The sequence below is a fragment of the Dromiciops gliroides genome, chromosome 1 (assembly GCF_019393635.1).
Source record: "Dromiciops gliroides isolate mDroGli1 chromosome 1, mDroGli1.pri, whole genome shotgun sequence".
NCBI lineage: Eukaryota > Metazoa > Chordata > Mammalia > Microbiotheria > Microbiotheriidae > Dromiciops > Dromiciops gliroides.
The window spans coordinates 602,147,349-602,172,525 of NC_057861.1; the positions used below are offsets into that span (position 1 = coordinate 602,147,349).

Genomic DNA, 25,177 nt, shown 5'->3' on the forward strand with positions numbered 1-25,177 from the left:
TCTCAGAGACAGAAAGACTGCCTTTCCCTTGGGCTCCAAGGACTCAAACTTGACCAGAGGATGAGAGAATAAGAGGATAGACTAGGTTGCTTGAGTGGAATTCTACAGACTGAGGCCCAGACTTCTGGGCTGTGGGTCTTCTGGGTCTAAGTTTTGATCCTCTGACCCCAGTAATCCTGCAGTGTAGGTGGAGAACCTGATGCCAGAGAATAAGATCTCACAGCCTGGGGCTTTCTACTGAGTACTGTGGCCAATGCCAAGAACATCCTACTTTAGTTTTCCCTACCTCTATACTTACCACCATGAGCTAATAAACCCTAAACATTGGGGGAAAAATAAAACAAACTTTTAATTCTTAAAAAAGAGCTTTACACTCATCAGAATTGGCTCAAAGAGGGAATAACATACACACTCAAGTGAGTATAGTAATATATCTTGTCCTGTGGGAAAGTGGGAGGGGAAGGGGATAAGGGGGGAGAGGTGAAGGAAGGGAAGGCAGATTGGGGGAGGGACAATCAGAAGCAAAACACTTTTCAGGAGGGATAGGATAAAAGAAGATAGAAAATGGAGTGAATATCATGGGGAATGAATAGGATGGAGGGAAACAGCAACAGTAATGGGGAAAAAAATTTGAAGCAGAGGCAAGAACAATGTAAGATGAGGATGAGGATGATGGTACTTACTTTGCTGAGCTATTGTAATGAAAATTCTTTGTCAGGTATAAGGTACAATATAGATGTTGGCTATTATTGTTGTTGCAATAATCAACCTCAAGGGTGTTTTGTAAGGAAATCTCCCTTTAAAGTACTATATAAGGGTCAGTTAGGTGGCACAGTAGATAGAGCACCGGCCCTGGAGTCAGGAGTACCTGAGTTCAAATCCGGACTCAGACACTTAAAACTTACTAGCTGTGTGACCCTGGGCAAGTCACTTAACCCCAATTGCCTCACTAAAAAAAAAATTTAAAAATTAAAGTACTATATAAATGTAGTTTACTATTAAAAAAAAAGATGAGCAGGATGCTATCAGAAAAACCTGGAAAGAGTTACATGAGCTGAAGCAAAGTAAAATGTACTGTATACAAAATAACAGCAACATTATAGGATTATCTGCTGCGAATGACTCTTATTTTCAGTGGTGCAGTGATCCAAGACAACTCTGAAGGACTTATAAAAAATGCAATCTATCTACAGAGAAAGAACTGATGGTATCTGAATGCAGATGGAAGTATATTTTGTTGTTGTAGTTAGTTCCTATTTCTAAAGTTTTTTTTGTCTGATATGTTTTGCACGACTGCACGTGTATAGTTTATGTTGAATTGCTTGGGTTCTTAAGGGGGGGAGTAGGGAGGGAGGAGAAAAAAAAGACTTCACAAACACACACAGACACAAACACACACACACACACACATGAATGACAATTAAGCTTCTGATAGTTTATTCCTCAGATATATGAGCACAGAGATTTGGCTTTATATATTTCCATACTGCTCTCTCATTTCAACACCATGATGTCTGCTCTGATCTAAAAGCTTTGACTTGATTTCAATAGTTGCCTTGGTTGCCCTGTACTGCAGGGAGGGGGCTGGTCTCAGAAAAGACACCTGAAAACCTCAGTAGGCTGAATCTTGGGTATCTCCAAAGACCTTTCCTTCCCTGGAGTCAAGGTGTTTTGGAGCAGAGGAATTCGTGCCCTTCTCTGAGGGTGGCTGCCATATCCTTAAACTGGGCCAGCTTGCAGGCCTCCTCTAGGTTCAGCCAGCGGTACGCCTGGTGTTCCTCGCACAGCCGAATGGCCACGTTGTAGTCCTTCACCTCAGCCAGCCAGTAGATAACCGTTTTCGGCTTGCTGTTGGCGACATAGTTCAGCTCACTCTTGAATCCCTCGATGATCTTCAGCTGGTTGGCATCCAGGCCGGCTTCCTCCTTGGTCTCCCTAAAAGCCGTCTCTAAGTCACTCTCTCCTGGGTCCACATGACCTGGTGACAGAAGAAAAGTCTCAAGTGGATTCCAAGTGAGGCATTTCCTAATTCAGTTGGTTTAATGAGGGATGCTATTGCCAACTTTGCAGCTTATAACGAGACTAATAGCTGGCATTCACATAACACGTTAGACTTTACAAAATGCCTTCTCCCACAACAACCCTGTGAGGCATAGCCCAAGGATCTAAAATCAGGTTTCCATGATGCTCTTCCCACTATACGTAGAAATTTTCATAGACTTGATTTAAATGGAATTGAAAGGGCACTGGACTAGAAGACAGCTATCAGTCCTGCTTCTGTCACTTCTTGACCCTAACAGGCAAATTCCTTAACTTCTATGGGCCTGAGTTTCCTTATGTGTAAAATAAGAGAGTTTTAAATTCTAGGATTTTCCACAATAATATCCTGAGATCAGAAGCATAGGCTTTATCCTCATATTACAGATTAGAGAATTTAAGTGATTTGCCCTGACCCCCACTAATAAGGAGCAAAACTAGGGTTCAAACCATATGCTGAGCCCAAGCCATCATTCTTTCTACCACCAGCCTCTCCTTTGAGTGTGTGTGTCTCTTATGACTACTGGTTTAGCCCCTTACCCACTATACTCCATTGCATCTGAATAGGGATGGGGTATTTCTTGGCTAACATACAGCTGATTAACCCCTCTCAACAGTTTCCTGGCACCTCTATCTACAGCTCTGTGTCTGTGTCCATAGGTTAAGTGGGCAGCCAAGGGTACACACCAAGCTTTCATACAAGCGTGGTTTGGAATAGAGGACTTTTCATTTTAGTTCTGCAGCTGAGAGAGAAGGGAGGGGGGGATTTCCCATAGCCTTTTAGGACAACATGACTGTTACCTCTTCTGAACCACCACAGACTTTGTGTCTCTCTAGTGGTACTGATCACATCAAGCTTTGTATTACAGTCGTGTCCCATTCATCTCAAAACGACTCTGCAAACTCTTTGAGGGCAGGCACTGTGATTTCCCCATCTCTATATCCCCCTCCTACCCTCTCCCCCCCCCCTCCCCAGCAAGGCAGAAGGTCTTGGAATGTATTAGCTTTCCAAGAAAAGTCTGCTGAATCAAAGTGAACCAAAATATTTCTCAGGCACAAAATTGCTCATCCTAACTCATCCCTAACAAACAAGAATCACTATTCCTCTGGAGAGCTAGATGTGTTTTTCCAACAACCTTGTGTCTCTGCTTGGCAGAGAGGGAACTAAGGCCCTGAAGAGCTAAGTAATTTACCTTTGCTCTGTGGGGAAGTGCTGTTGGGACTGGCAATAGACGCTGGTAGTCCTGTGACCAAGGGCTAAGCCCCAAATGCTGGGTTTTTTCACGATGACAAAAGCTCCTAAGCAGGTACCAAAAACATATTCTAACTTACTTTCCCTCCTGGGAAAATCTAGATTTAGTTCTCACAGGGAAAGTTCTTGGGGAAACATCGACTGTAGCCAAGCTCAGCAAGGCCTAAGAAAAACCACTGGCAAGCAGAGAATCAAGGGAGGCTGCCAACAATAGTGGCCTTTGTTTGTTTGTTTGTTTTTGGTTTTTTAGTGAGACAGTTGGGGTTAAGTGACTTGCCCAGGGTCACACGGCTAGTAAATGTTAAGTGTCTGAGACCGGATTTGAACTCAGGTACTCCTGACTCCAGGGCTGGTGCTCTATCCACTTCGCCATCTAGCTGCCCCAATAGTGGCCTTTTGAAGAAGGGCACTTTCACAAGTCAAGCTCCCTCACCCTGTTCACCCTCCCAAACCCTCATGTCCCAAACTCATGTCTCAGCTGGGTGAGGGGATGGTTTTAAAAAATGGCTTCAGTCAGGGATCCTTGGAAGAGTGGAATACTGACATCCACAGCTGCCATTTCTATGTTCTACTACCCAACTGACTCACGCACAGTCAGCAGTCATGGGAAGTCCAAGAGCCCCGGGAAGCTTCTCAGGACTGTGAAGAATGCGCATGGAGTTAAGCTATGGCTGACTCCATGGTCCTTTGACCATGAAAAATCTGACTGGCACATCTAGCCCCCCAACTCTCTGGACCCTCTCTCCTCTGACCACCATGCGGAGAAGTTCACCTAAGGACTTGGCATCCAAAGAGCACCCCTGAATCTGCCAGGTGCAGAAATTCTCTTTGTATAACCATGTGCTCAGAACTAGGAAGACCTGGGTTCAGGTTCTGTCTCTGACACATCCTAGCTGTGTAATCTTAGCAAGGTGCGTAACCTCTCAGAGCTCCAGGCCAGAGGTGTCAAACACATAGGCCCTCAGCACTCCACAGTGCAACCTGAACTAGGTTAAAATGTAACTGTTGTTGTTTGGTCATTTCAGTCAAGTGACCCCATTTGGGGTTTTCTTGGCAAAGATCCTGCAGTGGTTTGCCACCTTCTCCAGTTCATTTTACAGATAAGGAAACTGAGGCAAATAGAGTTAACTGATTTGTCCAGGGTCACACAGCTAGGAAGTGTCTATAGTCACATTTGAACTCAGGTCTTTCTTACTCCAGCATTGGCATTCTAGCCACTATGCCACCTCGGTGCCCTAAAATGCAATTAGGAAACAGGAAATAAAATAAATGCAACAAAGTAACATTACATTTTAAAACTAAATCACTTTAATTTTTTTTTTTTTTTAGTGAGGCAACTGGGGTTAAGTGACTTGCCCAGGGTCACACAGCTAGTAAGTGTTAAGTGTCTGAGGCCGGATTTGAACTCAGGTACTCCTGACTCCAGGGTCGGTGCTCTATCCACTGCGCCATCTAGCTGCCCCACTAAATCACTTTTTAAAAAAATAAACGGTGTGTAACACAAATTCAGGGTTTTATAGTAAATCCTCTTTTTATGTTCTGCTATGTACATGGAAATGTTCTCTTTTTTTTTGTCTTTATGGATTTAAGTTCAAAATGAATAAAAAAGAATTATAGACAGTATAAAATACCTTTGGAGTATATCTGCCAAGACAAACCCAGGAACTACATGAACATAATTATAAGACGCTTTTTATATAAGTAAAGTCAGGTTTAAATAAAAAACAATAACAACCGTAAACCACTGTATGGTCAGCAGGGACCTCTCAGTAGGGGTTAGTGGCTCTCATTTCTATGGGAGTTTGACACTACTGCTAAAGGCAATAGTTTTCTCACCTTATCAATAAAATCACAGGTGCAAGTCCTGTCCCTCCATCCTTCAAATCAAGCCATCCAGTGATAAGCCAATGATAATGGCTTACATTTACAGTGCATTTTATGGTTATAAAAGCACTTTGCATGCACCATCTCATTTGATCCTCCCAATATCCCTATGAAACAGGTAATGTAATGATTACCAGTCTTGTTTTACAGATAAAAGAAACCTGCACTTGCTCGGTGACTTGCTGGATCACACAGCTGATAGGCACCAGGACCTGGTGCTCAAGCTTAGGTTTTCTGACCGCAGATATAAAGTTCTTCCCCCTAGACCAGGTCTTTTAACATGTGAGTCACCTCCATTCTTCTGCAGACCCCTTTCAGATAATCCTATGCTACAGACCTTGATCTCCTCAAAGGGTTAGAACAGTCCCTGCACACAATGTGCCGTTCCTGGCTGGTGTGATCACTAGTTAACATCTTCTGAATGGGTTATGTATTAAGCTTTTCAGTAGTTCGACTGTAGAGCACTTTGGGACATTTGTTGAAACTGCACTATATTTAAGAGGTCCCAAGACAGTTATGACTGTTCTCATTTGTGTTTATGGCTTATGGTTTATGGTAAACTGGTTTTTGTGATATTGTGACTTCGGAAACTTCTTTCCTTCTCCCTTTTTGTAGCTCATTCCTCTCCAAAGTATTCTAAAGGTTGCTACTGGTTTTATTTATTTGTTCACTGATCTTATCCCGCTTTCTTCAAACTAGCTTTTTTGTTTTGTTTTGCTTAAATTGCAAGTGCTAGCCCATTCTTCAATGCCTCAAATCTTCTTGCAATGCTCTCTTCCTGTTGTGTAGCCAGGCCCTCTGTGCCTTTCTATCCTGGTCTCTAGGCCTCAGACGCCTACACCATACAGGGTTAACTTGCTTTTAGTGATTCTTTTCTGTCTTAATTGTGATGCTCACTGCATATAATACTCTCCTATTGCTGCTTAACTTGCTCTGTATCAGTTTGTACAAATCTTCCCACATTTTTCTGAATTCTTCATATTCATCCTCCTGCTGCCCAATACTATTCCCCTATAGTCATGCAGCAATATTTTCAGTCATTCCTCAAGTGATGGGCTTGAACTTACCTTAAGAGTGATGCTGGGGGGCAGCTACGTGGCGCAGTGGATAAAGCACAGGCCCTGGATTCAGGAGGACCCAAGTTCAAATTTGGCCTCAGACACTTGACACTTACTAGCTGTGTGACCTTGGGCAAGTCACTTAACCCCCATTGCCCAGCCAAAAAAAAAGGAAAAGCTAGGATTGCACCCCCAAATCACAAATCATTTAGAGGCAGCTAGGTGTCGCAGAGCACCGGCCCTGGATTCAGGAGGACCAGAGTTCAAATCCAGCCTCAGACACTTGACACTAGCTGTGTGACCCTGGGCAAGTCACTTAACCCCTATTTCCCCACCAAAACCCCCCCAAAAAAACAAAAGACAAATAAACAAAAAAAAGAGTAATACTATGTATATTGTAGTTATTGAGAGAAATGATTACTAATAACTAATGATCTGGGGGAGAGAGTTCTCCCTTTTTATATAGTGCTCATTTCAATGTTCAGTCTCTAGAAGGGCATTGAATTAACTCTCAATCTTTGCCAGACCCCACCTGACCTTACAAGAAATTTAATTTTGTCTAGATTGCTCATGGCTGGGATTGTTCTGGCTATAAAGATAGTCTCTTCCCAAGAGTGACATCAGTCCATCATTAGTGAGCTCACTTCTCTTTGTAAAATCCACCTCTCATTGTTAACCAATCAGAGCTGATTGCCACTCTCAAGAACACCCCTGTTCCATGGGCATATAAGCCATGAGTCCACCACCATGATGGTCTTTGGCATTTGAGAGTGCCACTGCTTTTGTTAAAAATGCTAGCATTATTAATAAAAAAATGACTACACAGAAATTATATCTCTTGAATTTTTAAAATGTCACATTGTATTGGTTCTTTGTTTTTGTATTTGACTTCTTTGGCAACCCCCTCATTTTACAAAGGAGGAAACCGAAAGATTAAGTGACTTGCCCTAGGTTACGCAATTAAGTGGCAGAGCTGGGATCAATCAATTGACAAGCATTTATTAAGAGGCTGCTCGTGTGCTAAGACCTGTACTAGGTGTTGGGAATACAAAGTGAGACTATCCCTACCATTTACGCAGGGATATTCCACTCTGGCTTGTGGAAGGGGAAGGGGAAGGAGATACAACATATCTATAGATAAAGTAAACAGGAGATAGAGTGAATATAGTCAACCTAAGTGCCTAGTGATGAGAGCGCACTCGCAACTGGAGGACTTAGCAAGGTCCTGGCAAAGAAGGGGGCACTTCAGCTGAAGTAGAGAGAGGAAGGAGGGCACTCTTTCAGCACTTTTCCCACTCTGTCCTGGGCCTAGGGTCCTGGGCCAAGTCTTACCTCATACCTGGACTACTGTAAAAATATCTGGTTTATCCTTTTTATTTCTCTATCCATCTAAAAGGCTACATGGTATTGTGGAAAGAGCATAGGATTTGGCTTCAGAGGACCTGGGTTCAAATCCAAGTCCTGATACTTACTACCTAGGCAACCTGGGGTAAGTTGTTTCACCTTCACTTGGCCTGTTTCCTCATCTACAAAATGAGGAATCTGACTCCAAGACTCTTGGGTCTCTTTTGGCTCTAAATCTATGATCCTGGCATAGGCCCATTCTTCTCTTAAATATCTCCTAACTAGGGCAGTAGTCACTCTTTCTTGGGGACCATGATGACCCCAGCTATGGATTCCAATAGAAAGATTACCAGAACTGGAGTCAGAAGACTTGGGTTCTAGTCTACTCTGCTACTTCCTATCTGGGTGGTAATAGGTAAGTCACTTCATTTAGTCCTTTAAGTAAAGGAGGGGCCTCAGAGGGCTCTTCAGCAGACAAAATGAGATAATATAGGCAAGATGCTTTGTACAATGCAAAGGACTAACTATACGTCAGTTATAACAGGAACTTGTATTATTATGGACAGAACATTCCAATTTTCAGCCCTCTGAATCATTAAGTCCAACTGTAACAGAGCCAACTCTCCAGTTGACACTCAGGCCTAGATCTGGTGTGACTTGGTCAGGTTAAGGTTTAGGTGTTTCTGCTCAAAATTTTTTAAAAAATGTTTTATAGATGTCTTTTTTCTTTCTATCACATTTACTTCTGTGAGAAATAGTTATTGATAATCAATATCTTAGGGGGCCCAGAGATCTCCCCTTTTTGGTCCTCTCTTCCCTCCCCCCAAAGACAAGGCCTCCTTGAGAGATTTCATCAAATCTCATGTAAGTTAAACCCAACCCAAACCAAAGCTAACAAAGGGGCCAGATTCTTTAGTCTACAAAAGCTTTAAAACTTTAAAAACTTTTAAAAGTTTTTTAAAAAACTTTACTGATGATATTTGGCCTGCACAAACCAGTTCTAGATGGGAATCATTGTATCAGGTTGGGTGGGGATATCTATATGTCATCTTTACTTGAGTCAGTATCCTGACTTCATTTTAATATAACCCACCTCCAATCATGTCAACCAATTAGATTTGATTCTTGTTAACCAACTGGAGACCTCCTATAGAGGGAAAAGTAAATGAACCAGACCTGACCTCGAGGAAGGGGGTCTTTGGTCTGAGAGAGACGGCCATAGACCTCATTTTACTAATATCCTGCCAGCCATGTTGATAAAATGACTTAATTACCCAGACACTATGTCTCTCATTATTTTTAATCATCACATTTCAACTCCTCCTTCAGAGGAAGTCTGCTTGTGACAAAAAGAAACAATTAAGCAAAAGCATTTGATACATTTACCACATCTGACAAGGCATACAATATTGTGTCCTAGTAACCCTGTCTCTGCTGTGGAGGGTGGTATGTTCCATTGTCTATTCTCCAGTCCTTCGTTGGTTTTTCAATTGTATATTTTTTGCTTAATATTAAATAACATATTCATATGGGAATAGGAAGTTCCCAAATAGTCTGCCCTGACATCCCCCCATTACAATCAGTGCTTCCAACAAGAGACTCTAAATAAATATGAAGTGAGCCTAATTACCCTCATGTCCATCAAACTTTATCTCTGTACTCTGCTCTTAACATAAATTAGCTCAGGAGCAACCTGGATAGAAGCCACAATGTCTGTGTTATTGCATAGTTTTCTAAGAAGTTCAAGGGGCAAAGTCAAGAGAACATTATCAAAATTTTTACAGAACCCTAGAATGTTATTGCTGGAAAGGACTTGATGATCTAGTCTAGGACTTCTTAAACCTTTTCCACCTGCAACTGCTTTTTGCCCAAGAAATTATTACACAACTCTGGGTATATAGGTATATAAAATTGGTATACATAACCTTTTACTGTTACTAAATTTTTTGCAACCCCCACATTCAGTTACCCCATATGGGGTTGCAACCTACAGTTTAAGAAGCTTTGATCTAGTCTAATCCCCTAATTAATCAGATGAGGAAACTGAGTGAAGCATTTTGCCTAAGTTCACACAGCTAGAAAATGCCAAATTTAGAATAAGAACAAAGCTCTCCCCATCCTAACCCAATCTCCCCTACCCCACGCACACACACTATGCCATGCTAATCAATAACCACACAAAGCAGTTGATGAGTTCTAGGCAAAACATGTGAAAAAGACACAGTCCCTGTCCCAGAGGAGATAAGTTGAATTTTATTTTCATCTCTGACAATGGCTGGTAGTAAAACTCCGGAAAATTCACTTGGCATCTTCTCACTTTAGTTTGCCCCATCTGAACAATAATGAAGGCAAATCTACCCTCACCCCCATTTTCACTCTGTCTCCTTTCAGAGACTTTCAGAAGATTCATGGGATCTTTGTATTTCAAGTTTCCCAAGGAATTACAGATCCGGAAATCCATGCAAAATTTTTTGGGCCCTTCCTTTGTACCAGAGAAGAAGTGTGAATCGTGATGGTATTAACATATGTTGATCTTATACAATACTCTACAGATATTTTACGAATTTCTGAACTTTTTCTGTGTCTGTGGCTTTTGTAAAACTCCCCCCAAATTTCCATTTAATTTCTTATGCCAACCTATGATAATATCAAAACCATGATGGGGAAAGTCGCAATGTGGAAGGGATAACTGTAGCTAATTCCTATTAACCTGCCCCACAAGGTACCTTTAGGAGGAGTCCAGTGATTTGTTCCATATGATGTCTGTAACAGGAGAAACTCAATAGCGCTGTTGTCCACCTTGGGAACACAAGGTCTTCGGAAAATGATAAAGCCACATGCTCTGAGAGACATGATCAACCTAGAAATGTAATGGAAAAGAAGTAGATGGGGAAGGCACAGGAAGAGAAGCAAAACTTTAGGGAGTGGGGGCTACTTGTATTCCCTGCCATCACTAGATTAATACCTAATATGCAGACTGCACATGTATAATTGACATCAAATTGCTTGCCTTTTCTTTCTTTCTTTCTTTTTAGTGAGGCAATTGGGATTAAGTGACTTGCCCAAGGTCACACAGCTAGTAAGTGTTAAGTGTCTGAGGCTGGATTTGAACCCAAGTACTCCTGACTTCAGGGCTGGTGCTTTATCCACTGCGCCACCTAGCTGCCCCTAAATTGCTTGCCTTTTCAATGAGGGGGGAGGAGAATTTGGAACTCAAAATTTAAAAACATGAATGTCAAAAATTGTTATTACATGTAATTGGCAAAAATATATAAAAATTGTACTTGGAAAAAACGCCTAATATAGAGAGCATAGGCAGATTCAATTCAATAAATATTTATTAAATGTCTACTGTGCTCATCACTGGAGACACAAAAACAAAAATCAAAATAATAATAATAATAAAAAAGCTTATGTTCTACTAAGGTAATAGGATATACACCCATAAGTAAATACAAAATATTAAAAAGGAACAAAGTAATTTGAAGACAGGGCAAACAATTGGGGATAAAGGCAAATGAGAGACTCTACACTGGGAAAAATTCTGTTCTTGGCTTTTCCCAGAATCAATTCCTAACCGTTCTTCAGTTTTTCTCATCATAACATTATAATAGCTGCTACTCATCCATCAAGTGACTTAAGAATCCTAGCCCTTTCAAGGGGCAGAGTAGGGACTGTGAATTGGTTAAGACATTTAATCCAGTATTGTGCTCCTATCTAAAGTTACAGTTTCTCTCAGCCAAGAGCCTCAAATCCTGGTGAAAAAGGAGACATACAGTATTGTTCCTTTTCAAAAGTTTACAGGGCTAAGTCCACAGAAAAGTGAAATGAGCCTACATTTGGGAGTAAGGAGACTGGCTTATAGTGAGATGATAGAAAGAGGTGGAGTTAGGAAACCGGAATTTGAACCACAGCTCATCCCCTTACTAGCAGGTCTCACAGCCTCACTTTTCTTCCTTTCTAAAATGCGAGTAATACTCACAGGAAACACCTCATATGCAGCTGTGAGGAAAGGGTAAGATAAAGCTCCTTGGAAATCAGTTTTTGTTAGTCCTGCTTCTGCACCTTTGATCGGGGTGTGAACTTGGGGCTCTCCCTACCTACTCTGGGTCTCTGTTGTTCATCTATAAAAAGAGATGTTAAACCTAGATGACTTCTAGTGTCCCTTCCAGTGCAAACATGATCCTATCTCTGATTTCAAAAGAATGGATCTTTCTTCCTGGGGATCCTCACCTCACCATAAGTTAGTCATTTCTTAGATTTCAGGGCTGAAGAGCTCAGGTTGAAACCGGCTAAATATTTAAAATAAGAGTGATGAATGCAGGAGGGTCAGCAAGAGGACAATGAAAGCAAACCTCTAATTAGAAGGAATTTAGATCACTCTTGATGGCAGTAAACAGGTCTCTAATTTCTCTGCCATGGGAAGGGGGCTGTAGCCCAACAAGTCCAAATTAGAGAGAACAGAGGCTATATACTAAGCCTGAGGACACTTTCAAAGAAAAATCTTCTGTGAACTCCTCCCATTAGCCCAAGGGGTCATACCTTTCACAGATCCCAGGAACAGAGGATCATAAGAAAAGGACTTCAGAGGCCACCTCATTTTAGGGATAAGGAAATCTTGTCTGAAATTATCCAGATAATAAAGAGTAGATAAAGACTGCCACCCAGAAGTTCCACTGTGCACCATAATGGCGAAGGGTGGGAGTGGGGGTAGGTCAGAGAGAAAGGTGAGGAAATCTAGAGGAAAAATCCCAAGAAAACAGTTGCTAAAGTAAACAAGGCTTTTATTTGCTAGGAAGATGCACTCAGAGCATCTGTGGAAAATCTCAACTAGATTTTACTCGAAGGCTTCTTTTATACAGAAAAGCAACAAAATCAAAGGAAATGCATGCTCTATTCTGATTGTCTACACTAATGAGGTACAGGAACACATGGGAGTACAGAAAAACAAACTCAGTTAAGAAACATCTGCTTTAAAAAGATATAAATGATATATGGTAGAGACAATTAACTGGAGCTGACGAGACATCTACATAAACAGGATGTATGTGACACAGGGTACAATTAAACTGTAGCAAAGAAATATCTACTGGAACAGGATAAAAGGTTCAGGATGTTTCTTCTGATGTACATTGTTATATATCATGCTTACTCAAACTACAGCAGTCCTGTACAATTACTTAAAACCAAGCTATAGTTACTTAGGTTCAAAGCTAGTTTGATCTACCTGGCTAATGGGGCACAGGAAAGGAGGAAGTATAGTCATTCTATCATATTGCATCATCAAATATCACATCACCCCAGGTCCTTTCTGCTCATGATAGACCTATAGGCTCATAAAGCTAGTTGAAGACAACTAGTCTAAAAGGACAGTTTAAAGTAAATTTGCTCAAAGTTAGGTATAACTAGAACTAGAAGAATCTGGGTGATCTAGTTTACAATGCAGGCCTCATACCGCTGTCCTCAAATTGAGTCTTTCACATAAATAGTATTCCCCAAAAACTTGACTAAAGAATCAGAATAAAGTTGATATGTGAAAGAAGGTGCAAAGAGAAATAGGGAGATACAAAGGGAGAAAAGTTTTCACAGAATGCTAAAAGGAACTTTAGAAGTCAATTGAAGTAGGCCATGAGAAGAAGTAGAGAGGAAGGAAAGATGTTTCCAGTTAGAAGCTACAGAATGGAAAGTCAATTGATGGCAATGTGGAGACCCAGGCAATGAAGATCAGCAAGATGGCTAACTGGGGCTGGGGGTAAAGGAGATGGGAGGAGAAGCACAAAGTTCTTGAATGGTGAATAGAAATATTTGGTGCTAGAAAAAGCATCATGAAATATGCATTAAAATCAATTCTTGGGGAGAGACACCCAACCCTCTGCACCTCAGAAACCTTGAGACCTATATGAGGAAGGAAGGTTTGACAGAGCAAGGAAAGGGGACAGTGAGAAATGCTATTTGATAGCTAGTTTAACTAATTATTCGTTATAAATAAGTGCTAACTTTCATTGTTTCTACACCACTGAAGGAATGGAAGTACCATCAGTGCCCTTAAATTTCTCAGCAACAAAGGCCCAGTCACCTAATCCCAGTTATGGCTTTGCAGGAGATAGTTGATGGAATATCAAGGCAGAATTCATGAAGGGGATTGTTATTAAATAAGGCTGAAAAGGATGGTGGGAATCAGATTACAGAGGGTCTTAAATACAAGGGCTTTGAGAACCTAGGTCTCTCCTCATTTCCATTCCAATGTTCTTTTCAGTTTAGCATGCTATCTACCCCAGGAAATGAAGGCTTTTGTTGGTGGTGGTGGGTTTTTGAGCTAAGAATTGAATGTGAACTTCCTGAATTTCCAAGAATGCTTTGATACTTTGTAGCACAAACAATCCTTATTTCCAGTTTGGAAATTCAGGAAGGTTGTGTTCTATAAGAAAAGGCCTTGAGGACTCACTATTTGGTAAAAACTGCTGAGAAAAATGAAAGCAGTTCGACAGAAATTAGGTATGGACCAACATCTCCTGACTCTCCTGAGATATCATTTCATGACATGAGGAAATTAGAGGAGCAGGAAGAAATTATGTTTCAGATATAGGGATAGAGGAAGGGTTCATGACTAATTAGCAATAGAGAAGATCACAAAAGATAAAACAGATGGATATGATCATAGAAAATTTTAAAGTTTTTTTCTCAAACAAAACTAAAGCCATTAAAATTAGAAGGGAAACAGGTGGCTGGGAAAGGAATTGTTGTACCAGGTTTCTCTGATAAAGGTTTCACCTCCAAGGCATTTAAGGAATGAACTCAAACTTATAAGATTAAGAATCACACCCCAATAAAATTCATCAAAGGATAGGAACAGTCAGTTTTTAGAGGGAGAAATCTAAGCAACCAATGTCCATATAGAAAAATGTTTTAAGTTGCTAATAATTAGAGAAATGCAAATTAAAGGAACTTTGGGGTCCCACATCACACTCAAATTGGCAAAGATGACAAGAGAAAACAAGAAATGTTGGAGGGGCTTGTGAAAATAGGCACACTAAAACACAGTTGGTAGAAAAGTGAATTTGTCGGGGGCAGCTAGGTAGTGCAGTGGATAAAGCACCAGCCCTGGATTCAGGAGGACCTGAGTTCAAATGTGACCTCAGACATTTACTAGCTGTGTGACCCTGGGCAAATCACTTGACCCTCATTGCACCACAAAAAAAAAAATAAATAAAAATAGAAAAAAAAAAGAAAATTGAATTTGTCTAGTCATTCTAGAAAGCAATTTGCAACTATGCCTCAAAAGTTACTAAAGTATACCATACACCCCTTGACACAGCCATACCTCAAGTAAACCTACAATCCAAAGGGGATTGTAAGAAAGAGGAAAAGGATTTTCATGTATCAAAAATTTTATAGCAGCTTTTTTTGAAGTAGTCTCAAACTGGAAATTAAGGGGATGTCCACCTATTGGGGAATGGCTAAACATATTATGGTATATGAATGTATATAATAGAATACTATTATTCCATAAGAAATTATGAAATGGACAGTTTGGGGGGAAACCCAGAAGACCGTTATAAACTGATGTGAACAGAACTAGGAGAATAATTATATAATGACAAAATTATACAAGAAAAACAACTTTGAAAGACTTCTGAATTTTGATGAATGCAATAACAGACCAGAAGTCCAGAAGACTGAAGATAAAACATGCCACCCACCTCCTATCAGAGAAATAATAGACTTAAAATTGTCACAGGGTAAATGGGGGGGGGCGGGTCCTTAGGTATTCCTCTTTAAAGAATTACAACTCTAGAACACAGTCCAATTAGAATGTCTTTTATTTGGGCTCTGGAGAACGTGACTAAGAGGGAAGAAGGAAGTCAAAGACTTCACCTCGAGGGGAGGAGATGACTTAGAGACAGCTTTCTCCTTGAATGGAAGAAAGGCCAAAGCTTTTATAGAGGATAGATGGGTGACCACCTGATGAAGGAAAGTTCCTTTTTGGGGGTGGAGAGAGCTTGAATGAGGGGTGGGATGGGAAAGGCTTGAATGAGGGGTGGTGGTCCTGTCCCCTGGTGTAGCTCAGGCAGCAACTATGCCTAATGGGCTTATCTCCCTTACTTCTTAGGTGTGTCCATCCTTTAGTTTCTCTAGGAGAATTACCCCATACCCATATCAAAAATGCAGAATAAGATATTTTTGTACATGGCCAATGTGGATTTGTTTTGCTGGATTTGTTGTTAGGATTTCTTTTTTCTTTCTCTCCTTTCTCTTTCTTTCTTTCTTTCTTTCTTTCTTTCTTTCTTTCTTTCTTTCTTTTTTTCATTCTTTCATTGTTCAATGAGAACAGTAGTAGAGTGAGATATTAAATACTTGAAAAAATAAACAATTTCTAAAAGGCTTTGGGAAAATGCAAATCATTAATAACTACATAAAAGGCTCCTAAAAATAACCACAGAAAATGTAAAACAGGTAGAACTTAAGATACTATTTTATATCCACTAAATTGGCCAAAAATGATAAAAAAATAAACTTTGAATTAAAAGGCATATTTAAATTTTGAGAGTGTGGACAAGGAAGGTTCTTACAGACTGAAAATTATGAAAAGGGTAGGGATATTCAAAATGGATATCTCAATTTTCCTTTGTAACAAAAATGTTTTTATTTTACTGATTTATTTGTAGTTTTAATGTTTAAGACTGGGAAGTTACTGGTGTGCAAATACCTTCTTACAGTGGAAACTGGCAATCTGTAATTTATACTCTTATAGGGTTGTCTGGGGCACTGAAAGATTGAGACATTTATGGGACCAAGGGAGAACTTGAACCCAGGTCTTCCTGACTCCAGGACTGACATGCTCTCCACTATAACCACCTACCTGGGCTGATAAAATCACTAGTCTGGAGGCACATTACAAAACAATCAAACTGATACATTATTTTAACACACTTTTGGGGGGGCGGGGCAATGGGGGTTAAGTGACTTGCCCAGGGTCACACAGCTGGTAAGTGTCAAGTGTCTGAGGCTGGATTTGAACCCAAATACTCCTGAATCCAGGGCCAGTGCTTTATCCACTGCGCCACCTAGTTGCCCCCTTAACACACTTTTAAACAAATAGATACTTCTTAACAAATACCCAAAGAAAATTCTTTCCTTTCCACCCTTTGTACATTCGGGAAAACAGTTGAGCCCTAGATAACAACAGAGTAATTGCAACTGATAGAACATGTTACTTTCCAACTTTGTAGTTTACCTAGTTTAGTTATTGTTAACAAAAAAGATGTGTATTTTAACTCGAATTGCTTTGTACCAGTATTGTACATTGTATTTGAGCTTTATTCACACACTGCTACAGTCATTATGTGTGGATACTTTCTTTACATTGTGATTTCACATAAGTTCTATGCTTCTCTGAATTATTCCTATTTAAAATTTCTTACAGAACAATAAATTCCATCTTATTTATATACCATAATTTGTTCAGCAATTTCTTGATTGCAGGGAACATATTTTGTTTCCCTGCTTTCCATTATAGCAAATAATGCTTCCATGAATATTTTTGCACATATGGATCGTAATGTTATTAACTTTCCTGGGGCATAAACCCAAAGAGTGGGATCTCTGGATCAAAGGATATGAACAATTTAGTAAATTTTCTTGCATAATTTCCAATTATTTTCCAGAAGAGTTGGACAATTCACAGTGCCTCGAGCTGTGAGCTGTTGGCTTGCCTTCTGACAGTCCCTCCAACCTTGAATTTCCCCATTTTTGACAATTTGATGGTTGTAAGATGATCTCTTGGTTTTAATTTGCTCAAAAATGGTTTTTGAAAATTACTCATGTTTTTTTCAACTAAAGGGCTGCAGTTTTTCAAAGGAAGGCAGGATTAATTAATTCATTAGAGTTCACTCCTCCTCCTAAATTTATGTAAATGCACAGAATATATTTTGGGGCCTTCAGGGAGAAACCCAGTGAATTCCTGAACAGTTCCATTTACATAAAAGTCAAAGCTATTTTTGTTTGAGAATGTGTTTTTCTGAGGACCCTAGAGTTGAATCTGCTGCAGAGACCCTGAGTACAGCCTGTTTTCACACTTTATCTCAATATAGGCTTATACCTCCCGAGTCTCAGAGGCTCCAAATCAAATATGCAAAAATGCCCAGGCAGGGATTGAGTAGGAGTGAACTCCAGTAAGATCGGCATTTTTAAAATGTGGCTCTGTGCTCCAGAATATATTTTTTTCCTCCATAAAACTTAAAGTTTTTAGACTAGAGGTTTCAGAGAACTGACTTGGGGTTGATCTTGGAAGGGAAAGAATAGAGTTTAAGACCTCAGAAATAAAAGGATATCTCCAAGAGTTTCATTCCAATTTGTCCTTTATTGTTCCAAATTAATCTGACCCTTCAAATGCATAGACATACAAAATTCAATCAGAAATGGGTTTCAAAGAAGCCTATGCCTTGAAAGTGATGGCAGTATTCTATGGCAACGCCTGAGAAGCTTGAACCCAAGGCTGCACCTCCTCTCATTTCAATTGTTCTTCCATTTCTCTGAAGAAAATGCTAAACAATGACTGAATCATAGACTGAGAAGCCAGCACAAAGTCCTTAGAGGCTACAGAGCCCCTAGGCTTGGTCACTTGTGACCAAGACACAACAAGGAAGTCACATTTTCAAAGCTACCCTTACAAGCTATGGTACTCAGGTACCACACTAATGTCCAGATTGATTATCATCATTTAGGAAAAACAGGCTTTGACTGGGGAATTGGGAGCAAAATTATGATGTGGGAAATTTGTATTTCTTGCCCTTTTGTTTGCCATAGTGGAGCAAGTTTAAATTCTGGCACTGCAAGTCAGAATTTCAGAGTATTCTCTCCCCAGGAGAACCCCAAGTTCATTCTTGTCCAAATGTTCCTCATGGCATACTGTGAGGTCACCAAGCAATGCAGACAGCTTGGCTGGTTGCTACACACGTGCCTTCTGTCCTTGGATACAAACTGCTTTAATGACCTAACATGGGAATTTGCCTTACTGCTTCTGTGAAGGCCCAATCCTCTTATGGTTTACACTGAGGCACTCTTGTCAAAGCTGATAACTACGGGTAACCTCTTTCCTCCATGTTCCACATCCCAAAAGAGCTGCCAGGTAAGGATAAGTAGCTACCCCTCTCCTAGAAAATTAATTCAGAGAGCCCCAGGCAAATCTCTATGGTTGCAGAGAAGGTACCATTCTTCATTGGCAGAATAAACTCTACCTGGAAAACAGCTTACACCAATGAAAAAATCGCACTAACACCTGTAGCCCAATTACTTAGCTCTTATTCCTACTGACATAAGCTATCTGAGAATGGACATATGTAAATATCTTCAGCAGAAAAACAGAACTGGGGAAGAGAAAAGCTTTCATCCACTAGAGTCATCTTCTGTATCGACCTCTCCAACTCTCTTTTCAGAGAAACCAAGCATGTAAACCATTTTTATTATCTGGCTGATAAATAACCCTCATAGATGGGTCTGAATAAGCACACACAGTATAGGCCAACAGGAGAGAAACTACTTCAGCACTGAAGCTGGGCAGGAAACATTTTCAGCAAAGCCCACTTATTATGTAACAAGAGTGCCACCTACTGTGTCATTCTGGAAACCAAAAGTAGGGCATCATTGAACAACAGAACTGAAAGGTAGGCTAAGAGGTTCTCTGGTCTAATCCACTTGTTTTACAGATGAGGAAATCGAGGCCTCCAAACTAAGAGTAAATTGTTTGCCCCAGGTGTATATGAGTTATCAAAAGAGCCGGGACTAGAATCCAAGCCTTCTGATGAGTACTCTAGGCTTCTATTTTCCTTATACTCTCCTAACCTACTAATAAAGCTTTAAGTATCCTTCGCCTAAGAAAACTTTACAACAGGAAGGAATGATTTAAAAGTAAGCAAACCCAAAGTTGATGGAACTGTTTACTGTGTAAATAACTCTTGAAGGGAGATCAAACCCCTTCTTGTCTCCCATGCTTGGATTTTCTCTTCAGAGCTTTCTTTTTCATCCACATCTGGGTTGTGTTTTGTTTTTTTTTAATTCCCTTCCTTTCACTCTCCATGTAGTCACTGAACTAAATGTTTCCTAACATAAAAATTAATTTAGTTATTCTTGTGATATCTGTTCTGCTTCCTCTAATACAAATGAGTGCTAGTATTAGAGACTGTTAGAGATGGAAGGGGCCTTGCAGATTATCTATTGAAATGGTCATTTTATAAAGTAAAAGGAATAATTTGTCTAGGTCACAAAGCTATTTAGTAGCAGAAACTGTATTAGAATGTAGGTTTCTTGGACGTCACAGGGGTTCTCAAATGAGGGCCCATGAAAAAAATTTTACTATTTTGAAAACCGTATTTCAAAATGGTTAATAAATTTTAATACAGAGAACAACAGACAGGCTGCACAGCACTAGGCCTAGGTTAGGAAGACCTGAGTTTAAACCCTGGGTCAGTCATTTAACCTCTGCCTCAGTTTTCTCCTCTATACAATGGGTTGAATAATAGTATCTACTTCAGAGGGCTGTTAAGAGGATAAAATAAAGTCATAATTGTAAAGTGCTTTGCAAGCCTTAAAGCTCTTTATAAATGACAACCATTGGGGCAGCTAGGTGGCACAGTGGACACAGAACTGGCCTTGGATTCAGGAGGACCCCAGTTCAAATACAGCCTCAGACACTTGACACTTATTAGCTGTGTGACCTTGGGCAAGTCACCTAACCCTCACTGCCCCACCCCACCCCACAAAAAAGATGTTGAAATAAATGACAACTATTATTATTAACTAATATTATCAGCAACTGGTTTCCTTTATAACCCTATGCATTTTATTTTATGCATTTCAAGACATTATTCTGAGAAAGGGTCCAGAGGCTTCACCAGACTGCTAAAGGTAAACGCAAAAAAGGTTAAGAACCCCTGGTTTACCATGCTTTTTAATATACCAGGCTATGCCCTCTACTTTCTCACCATTCATTCTCTTTTCAAACCCTTGAAATTTGGCTTCCATCTCTACCATTATACTGAGATTATTCTCTCAAATATCAATGACCTCCTAAGCAAGAAATCCCCTTTTCTCCCCCTTCGGTTCTGATCCTCCTGGGCTTCTCTGGATTGTTAGATCACCCCCAACTTCTGTATATTTTCTGCTCCTTTGACCTCTGGCTTCTCCTTGATACCATACTTCTTTGCTACTTTTCCTACCTAACAACCCTGCATCCTCCTTACTAGCATCTTATTCTTGTTTTTGAGTGTTCCCAGGAGGTTCTTCTGTGTATCTCTCTGCTCATTCCTTGAGCAACCTCATACAATTCCAGTGCTTTGTTACCTCTACTCAGGTGACTCCCAAATGTTTAGCTCTAGATTAACTTCTTTTTTTCCATCTTAATAGTATTTTATTTTTTTCCAGTTACATGTAAAGATAGTTTTCAACATGGGGGGGGAGAAGGAGGGGTGCGGGGCAATGAGGGTTAAGTGACTTGCCCAGAGTCACACAGCTAGTAAGTGTCAAGTGTCTGAGGCTGTATTTGAACTTGGGTCCTCCTGAATCCAGGGCCAGTGCTTTATCCACTGTGCCACCTAGCTGCCCCCTCAACATTTGTTTTTATGAGATTTTGAGTTCCAAATTTTTCTCCCTTTTCCCTCTCTTCCCTCCCCCCTCCAAGACAGAAAGCAATCTGATATAGATTATATATGTACAATCACATCAAACATATTCTCACATTAGTCATGTTGTGAAAGAATCAGAACAAAAGAGAAAAACCTCAACAAACAAACAAAAAGTAGAAACAGTATGGTTCAATCTGCATTCAGATTCCACAGTTCTTTTTTCTGGATATGGAAAGCATTTTCCATCATGAGTCTAGCCATAACTTTTTCCTGAGTTCTAGACCTGCATCTCTATTACCTATTTAGATCTTTACTTGAATGTTCCACTAGGACATCAAACTTAATATGTTTCAAAAGAAGCCCATTATTCTCTTTGCCTTAAACATGATGTCACTATTCACGCCATCTTTCACATTTGTAATCTCAGTCCTGAGCACAGAATCTGGCCATGGCATTGCGTTGCTCAAAAATTTTCAGAAGTTTCCTATTGCTTACTTAGCTTCAAAAATGTTGCCTGGCATTCAAAGATCTTAACACTGTGGGACCTCCTTAGCTTTCCAGTTTTATCTCTTACTATTCCCCTAGATATTTTCTAGTCCAACGAATTGTATTTCTTGTTATCATCTATGATTGTAGAAACGTGTTCACACTTTCCCCAATTCCTGAAATCATCTTTCCATTGAATTCCTGTCTCTTAAAATCCAACTCAAATACTAGCTCTTCTATGCTAATCTCTCCAGTAGGTAATGATCTTTCTTCAGGCCTCACAAACACTTTCTTTGTACTTCTCTAATGCACTTACATATTTACAGAAATGAGACACTGTTACTATCCAGACAGCAAAAGAATGAGAGGAAAGTCTCCAGTTTATTGGGTGGATCAAAGGATCATCTAGAGACTATATGGATAAAAACTGTAAAACATGTTGTAAAGAGATGTTTCAATCTATATAGATGAAATCATAATATCCAATAAACTGCAGTGATATGCATATATATATCTCACTATACATACATATATGTGTGTATATCTCATATGCTCTACTGTGTATCTCATATCATCTTACTATGCTGTAAGCTTCATGAAGGCAGGGATGGGGGGGGGTGTGGAGTCTTATTAAAGGCCTTTCTTGTTGTTGCTTTTTGGTGGGGCAATGAGGGTTAAGTGACTTGCCCAGGGTCACACAGCTAGTAAATGTGAAGTGTCTGAGGTGGGATTTGAACTCAGGTCCTCCTGAATCCAGGGCCGGTGCTTCCTCCACTTCACCACCTAGCTGCCCCTATTAAAAGGCCTCTTAAAAAAAAAACAACACATCGAAGTCTTTTCTCAGAAGTCAGGAAAAGTTGCTTTCTGATGGTGGTAGCATTTAAGCTGAGCCTTAATAAGGATAGACAAGACTTTAGCAGGCCAATAATGTGTTCAACGGGCCTTAATCATAAAAGTAGTTTATTATTTTCCAGTTACATGTAAAGATAGTTTTCAACATTTGTTTTTTATAAGATTTTGAGTTACAAATTTTTCTCCCTTTTCCCTCCCTTCTCTCCCCCCACCCCAAGACAGAAAGCAATCTGATATAGGTTTTATATGTACAATCACATTAAACATATTTCTGCATTAGTCATGTTGTGAAAGAAGAATCAGAACAAAAGGGGAAAACTTAAAAAAAAAACAGAACAAAAAAAAAGCAGACACAGTTTGTTCAATCTGCAATAGGCCTTAAATGTGAATGTCTTCCTCTTCTCTTTCTAAACTCTCCACTTTGATGATCTAATCTACTTTCATGGTTTCAAAGGTCATTTCTAATACAGATGACTCCCAAATTTTTAATTCCAACTCTAGCATTTCCCCAGAGTTCCAAGCCTATATTTCTAGTAGCCAGCTGCCTCTACAAGACCTAAAATTCAACCTATTGGAACTCATTATTTTTCATTGTAAACCTGCACCCTCGATTCTCCAGTAATAGTGCCATCTCTATCCCAGTTTCCCAGGCTCCTAACCTTGAGCCCTAACACATTCAATCAGTTGTCAAATTCCATTGCTTCTAATTTAGCAACATCTCCAGCACCCAGCCTCACCTCTCTAATCTCTCTTAATCTCATCTTTGTTTAGACTTTATTCTTTGCTCATCTTGATGATTATAATCATTTCTTATGTGCTCTTCCTTCCTCCATTGTATATCCTTTCTATTGGGCCAGCTAGGTGGCACAGTAGATAAAGCACTGACCCTGGAGTCAGGAGGATTTGAGGTCAAATCTCACCTCAGACACTCACTAGCTGTATGACCCTGGACAAGTCATTTAACCCCAACTGCCTCAAACATCTGGGGCCACTGGACCCAGACAGCTCTGGTGGAGAGAGTGAGGCTGGTGACTGAACAGCCCTTTCATTTATTTATTTATTTATTTATTTTTATAATTCCTTTTTTGTTTTTTTTTGATGAGGCAATTGGGGTTAAGTGACTTGCCCAGGGTCACACAGCTAGTAAGTGTTAAGTGTCTGAGGCCGGATTTGAACTCAGGTACTCCTGACTCCAGGGCCGGTGCTCTATCCACTGCGCCACCTAGTTGCCCCACAGTCCTTTCATTTAAATCCAATTCACTGCAAGTCATGGCATCACCTCCAGATGTCATGGTCCTCTTAGAGAATGAAGGACAAACAACAATCCTTTCTATAACATGCTTCAGTGTTGTCTGTGGCACCACTCGGATTACAGGATTCTTCTACTCAAAAAAACTTTAGTAGCTCCCCATTGCCTTCCAAAGTATCAACTCCTGTCCCTAGCATTTGAAGTTCTTCACAATTTAGCTCCAACTTGTCTCATACTACTCCCCTTCCCAAATTATTTATTACACCTTACTTGGACTTTTCTCCTTCTGTGTCCCATACCTTTACACAAACCATTTCCCTTCACCAACAGCGCCTGAAATTCCTCACTTTCTTCAAGATCCAAAGACACCTCCTTCATTGTCATCCCTAAATACAGCAAACCCCTACCACCAGCTAAAAGATGGCTTCACCCTATTCAAAATGCACAGCCCATTGTCCGGATCTCTCTCCACTGCATTTCTCTCACTCTCTGGTTTTAGTTATTGGTGCTTTCGTTCCCCCTCTACCCCGACTTCTCATCAAACTATAAAATACTTCAAAGAAGGGATAATGAACTACCTATCACGTTATTACCAGCCCCCCCCCCCAGCACCAAGTGAACTGGAGAGGGCATGCTTGGGAGGACAAGAACTCAGGTGGTCCACAAAACTAGGTCGGGGCTAAGAAGAGAGGTGGGTTGAAAGCATTAGGCTAGAGGCAAGGGGCCACTTTTTGCAAACGCTGCCTTCCACACCCTGGCATCAGGGGACGGGTTCATTCAATTAGCCATGCCTGAAGCGGCAGAAGGCGGTGCTAGGCGCTGAGCATACAAAAACCAAAAAAAGGTTTAATAGTGCCTGCCCGCGAGGAGTTTCTATTCTATCAAACTCGAACATACATTAGTAAAATACAATGTAAATAGAAAGTATTGTCCCCATCCTTGACCCCTTCAGGCTGGATAACTCCTCTGTGCCTCAATGTCTCTTGAGATTGAAGTTAATAAAGCTACTATTTCACAGTGACGTTCGGACTCTAGTCTCAAGGGAGTAAAGCCCCCGGCCTCTAACAACAACAACTTACCTCCAAGGAACCGCAAGCATGGGGAAGGAATTAAGGGGAAATTGACACTTCCTCTACCAATCAATAAGCTCCGTTGAGAAACAGAAGGCCCAATCGACTTCGCCACTGTCCCATCTCGGACCTTGCACATAGCTCTCGCGAGATTTTCTCAACCACCGGAAAAAAGAGAGCGAGATTAGAGCTTCGGGGGTTCGCGGAGAATTGTCCCTTCCCCACCCACTGTTTCCTAGTAGCTTCTGATTGGTCTAAGAGCAAGGAGGGTGGGGCGACTCGGCCCGCTCCCGCCCTCCGCCTCCTCCAAGGGTTCCCATTGGCGG

At 40.5% G+C, this 25,177-nt stretch overlaps 1 protein-coding gene across 2 annotated transcripts; it reads right to left on the reverse strand.

The window, feature by feature from the left end:
- Positions 1 to 1,414: 1,414 nt before the first annotated feature.
- NUDT2 (nudix hydrolase 2) lies at positions 1,415 to 24,998 on the reverse strand. 2 transcript variants are annotated; one of them, XM_043975281.1, is made up of 3 exons: positions 24,861 to 24,998; positions 10,302 to 10,435; positions 1,415 to 1,978 (listed from the first exon to the last, which is right to left on the reverse strand). In XM_043975281.1, exons 1-3 carry the CDS (start codon positions 24,878 to 24,880, stop codon positions 1,662 to 1,664), a joined length of 471 nt encoding a protein of 156 aa, XP_043831216.1. In that variant the 5' UTR covers positions 24,881 to 24,998; the 3' UTR covers positions 1,415 to 1,661. The 2 variants fall into 2 exon arrangements, with proteins under 2 accessions (XP_043831216.1, XP_043831217.1); XM_043975282.1 differs by having other exon boundaries at positions 24,857 to 24,990.
- Positions 24,999 to 25,177: the final 179 nt, after the last annotated feature.

Bases quoted from the DNA above. Each gene is read 5' to 3' on its own strand.
- NUDT2 (XM_043975282.1), bottom strand. From the start codon at position 24,990: ATGTGCAAGGTCCGAGATGGGACAGTGGCGAAGTCGATTGGGCCTTCT. The intron at 10,436-24,856 runs GTTGTTGTTGTT...TTACATTTCTAG, and splicing joins TTGCGGTTCCTTGGAGGTAA to GTTGATCATGTCTCTCAGAG. The intron at 1,979-10,301 runs GTACCTTGTGGG...TTCTGTCACCAG, and splicing joins TCACTGGACTCCTCCTAAAG to GTCATGTGGACCCAGGAGAG.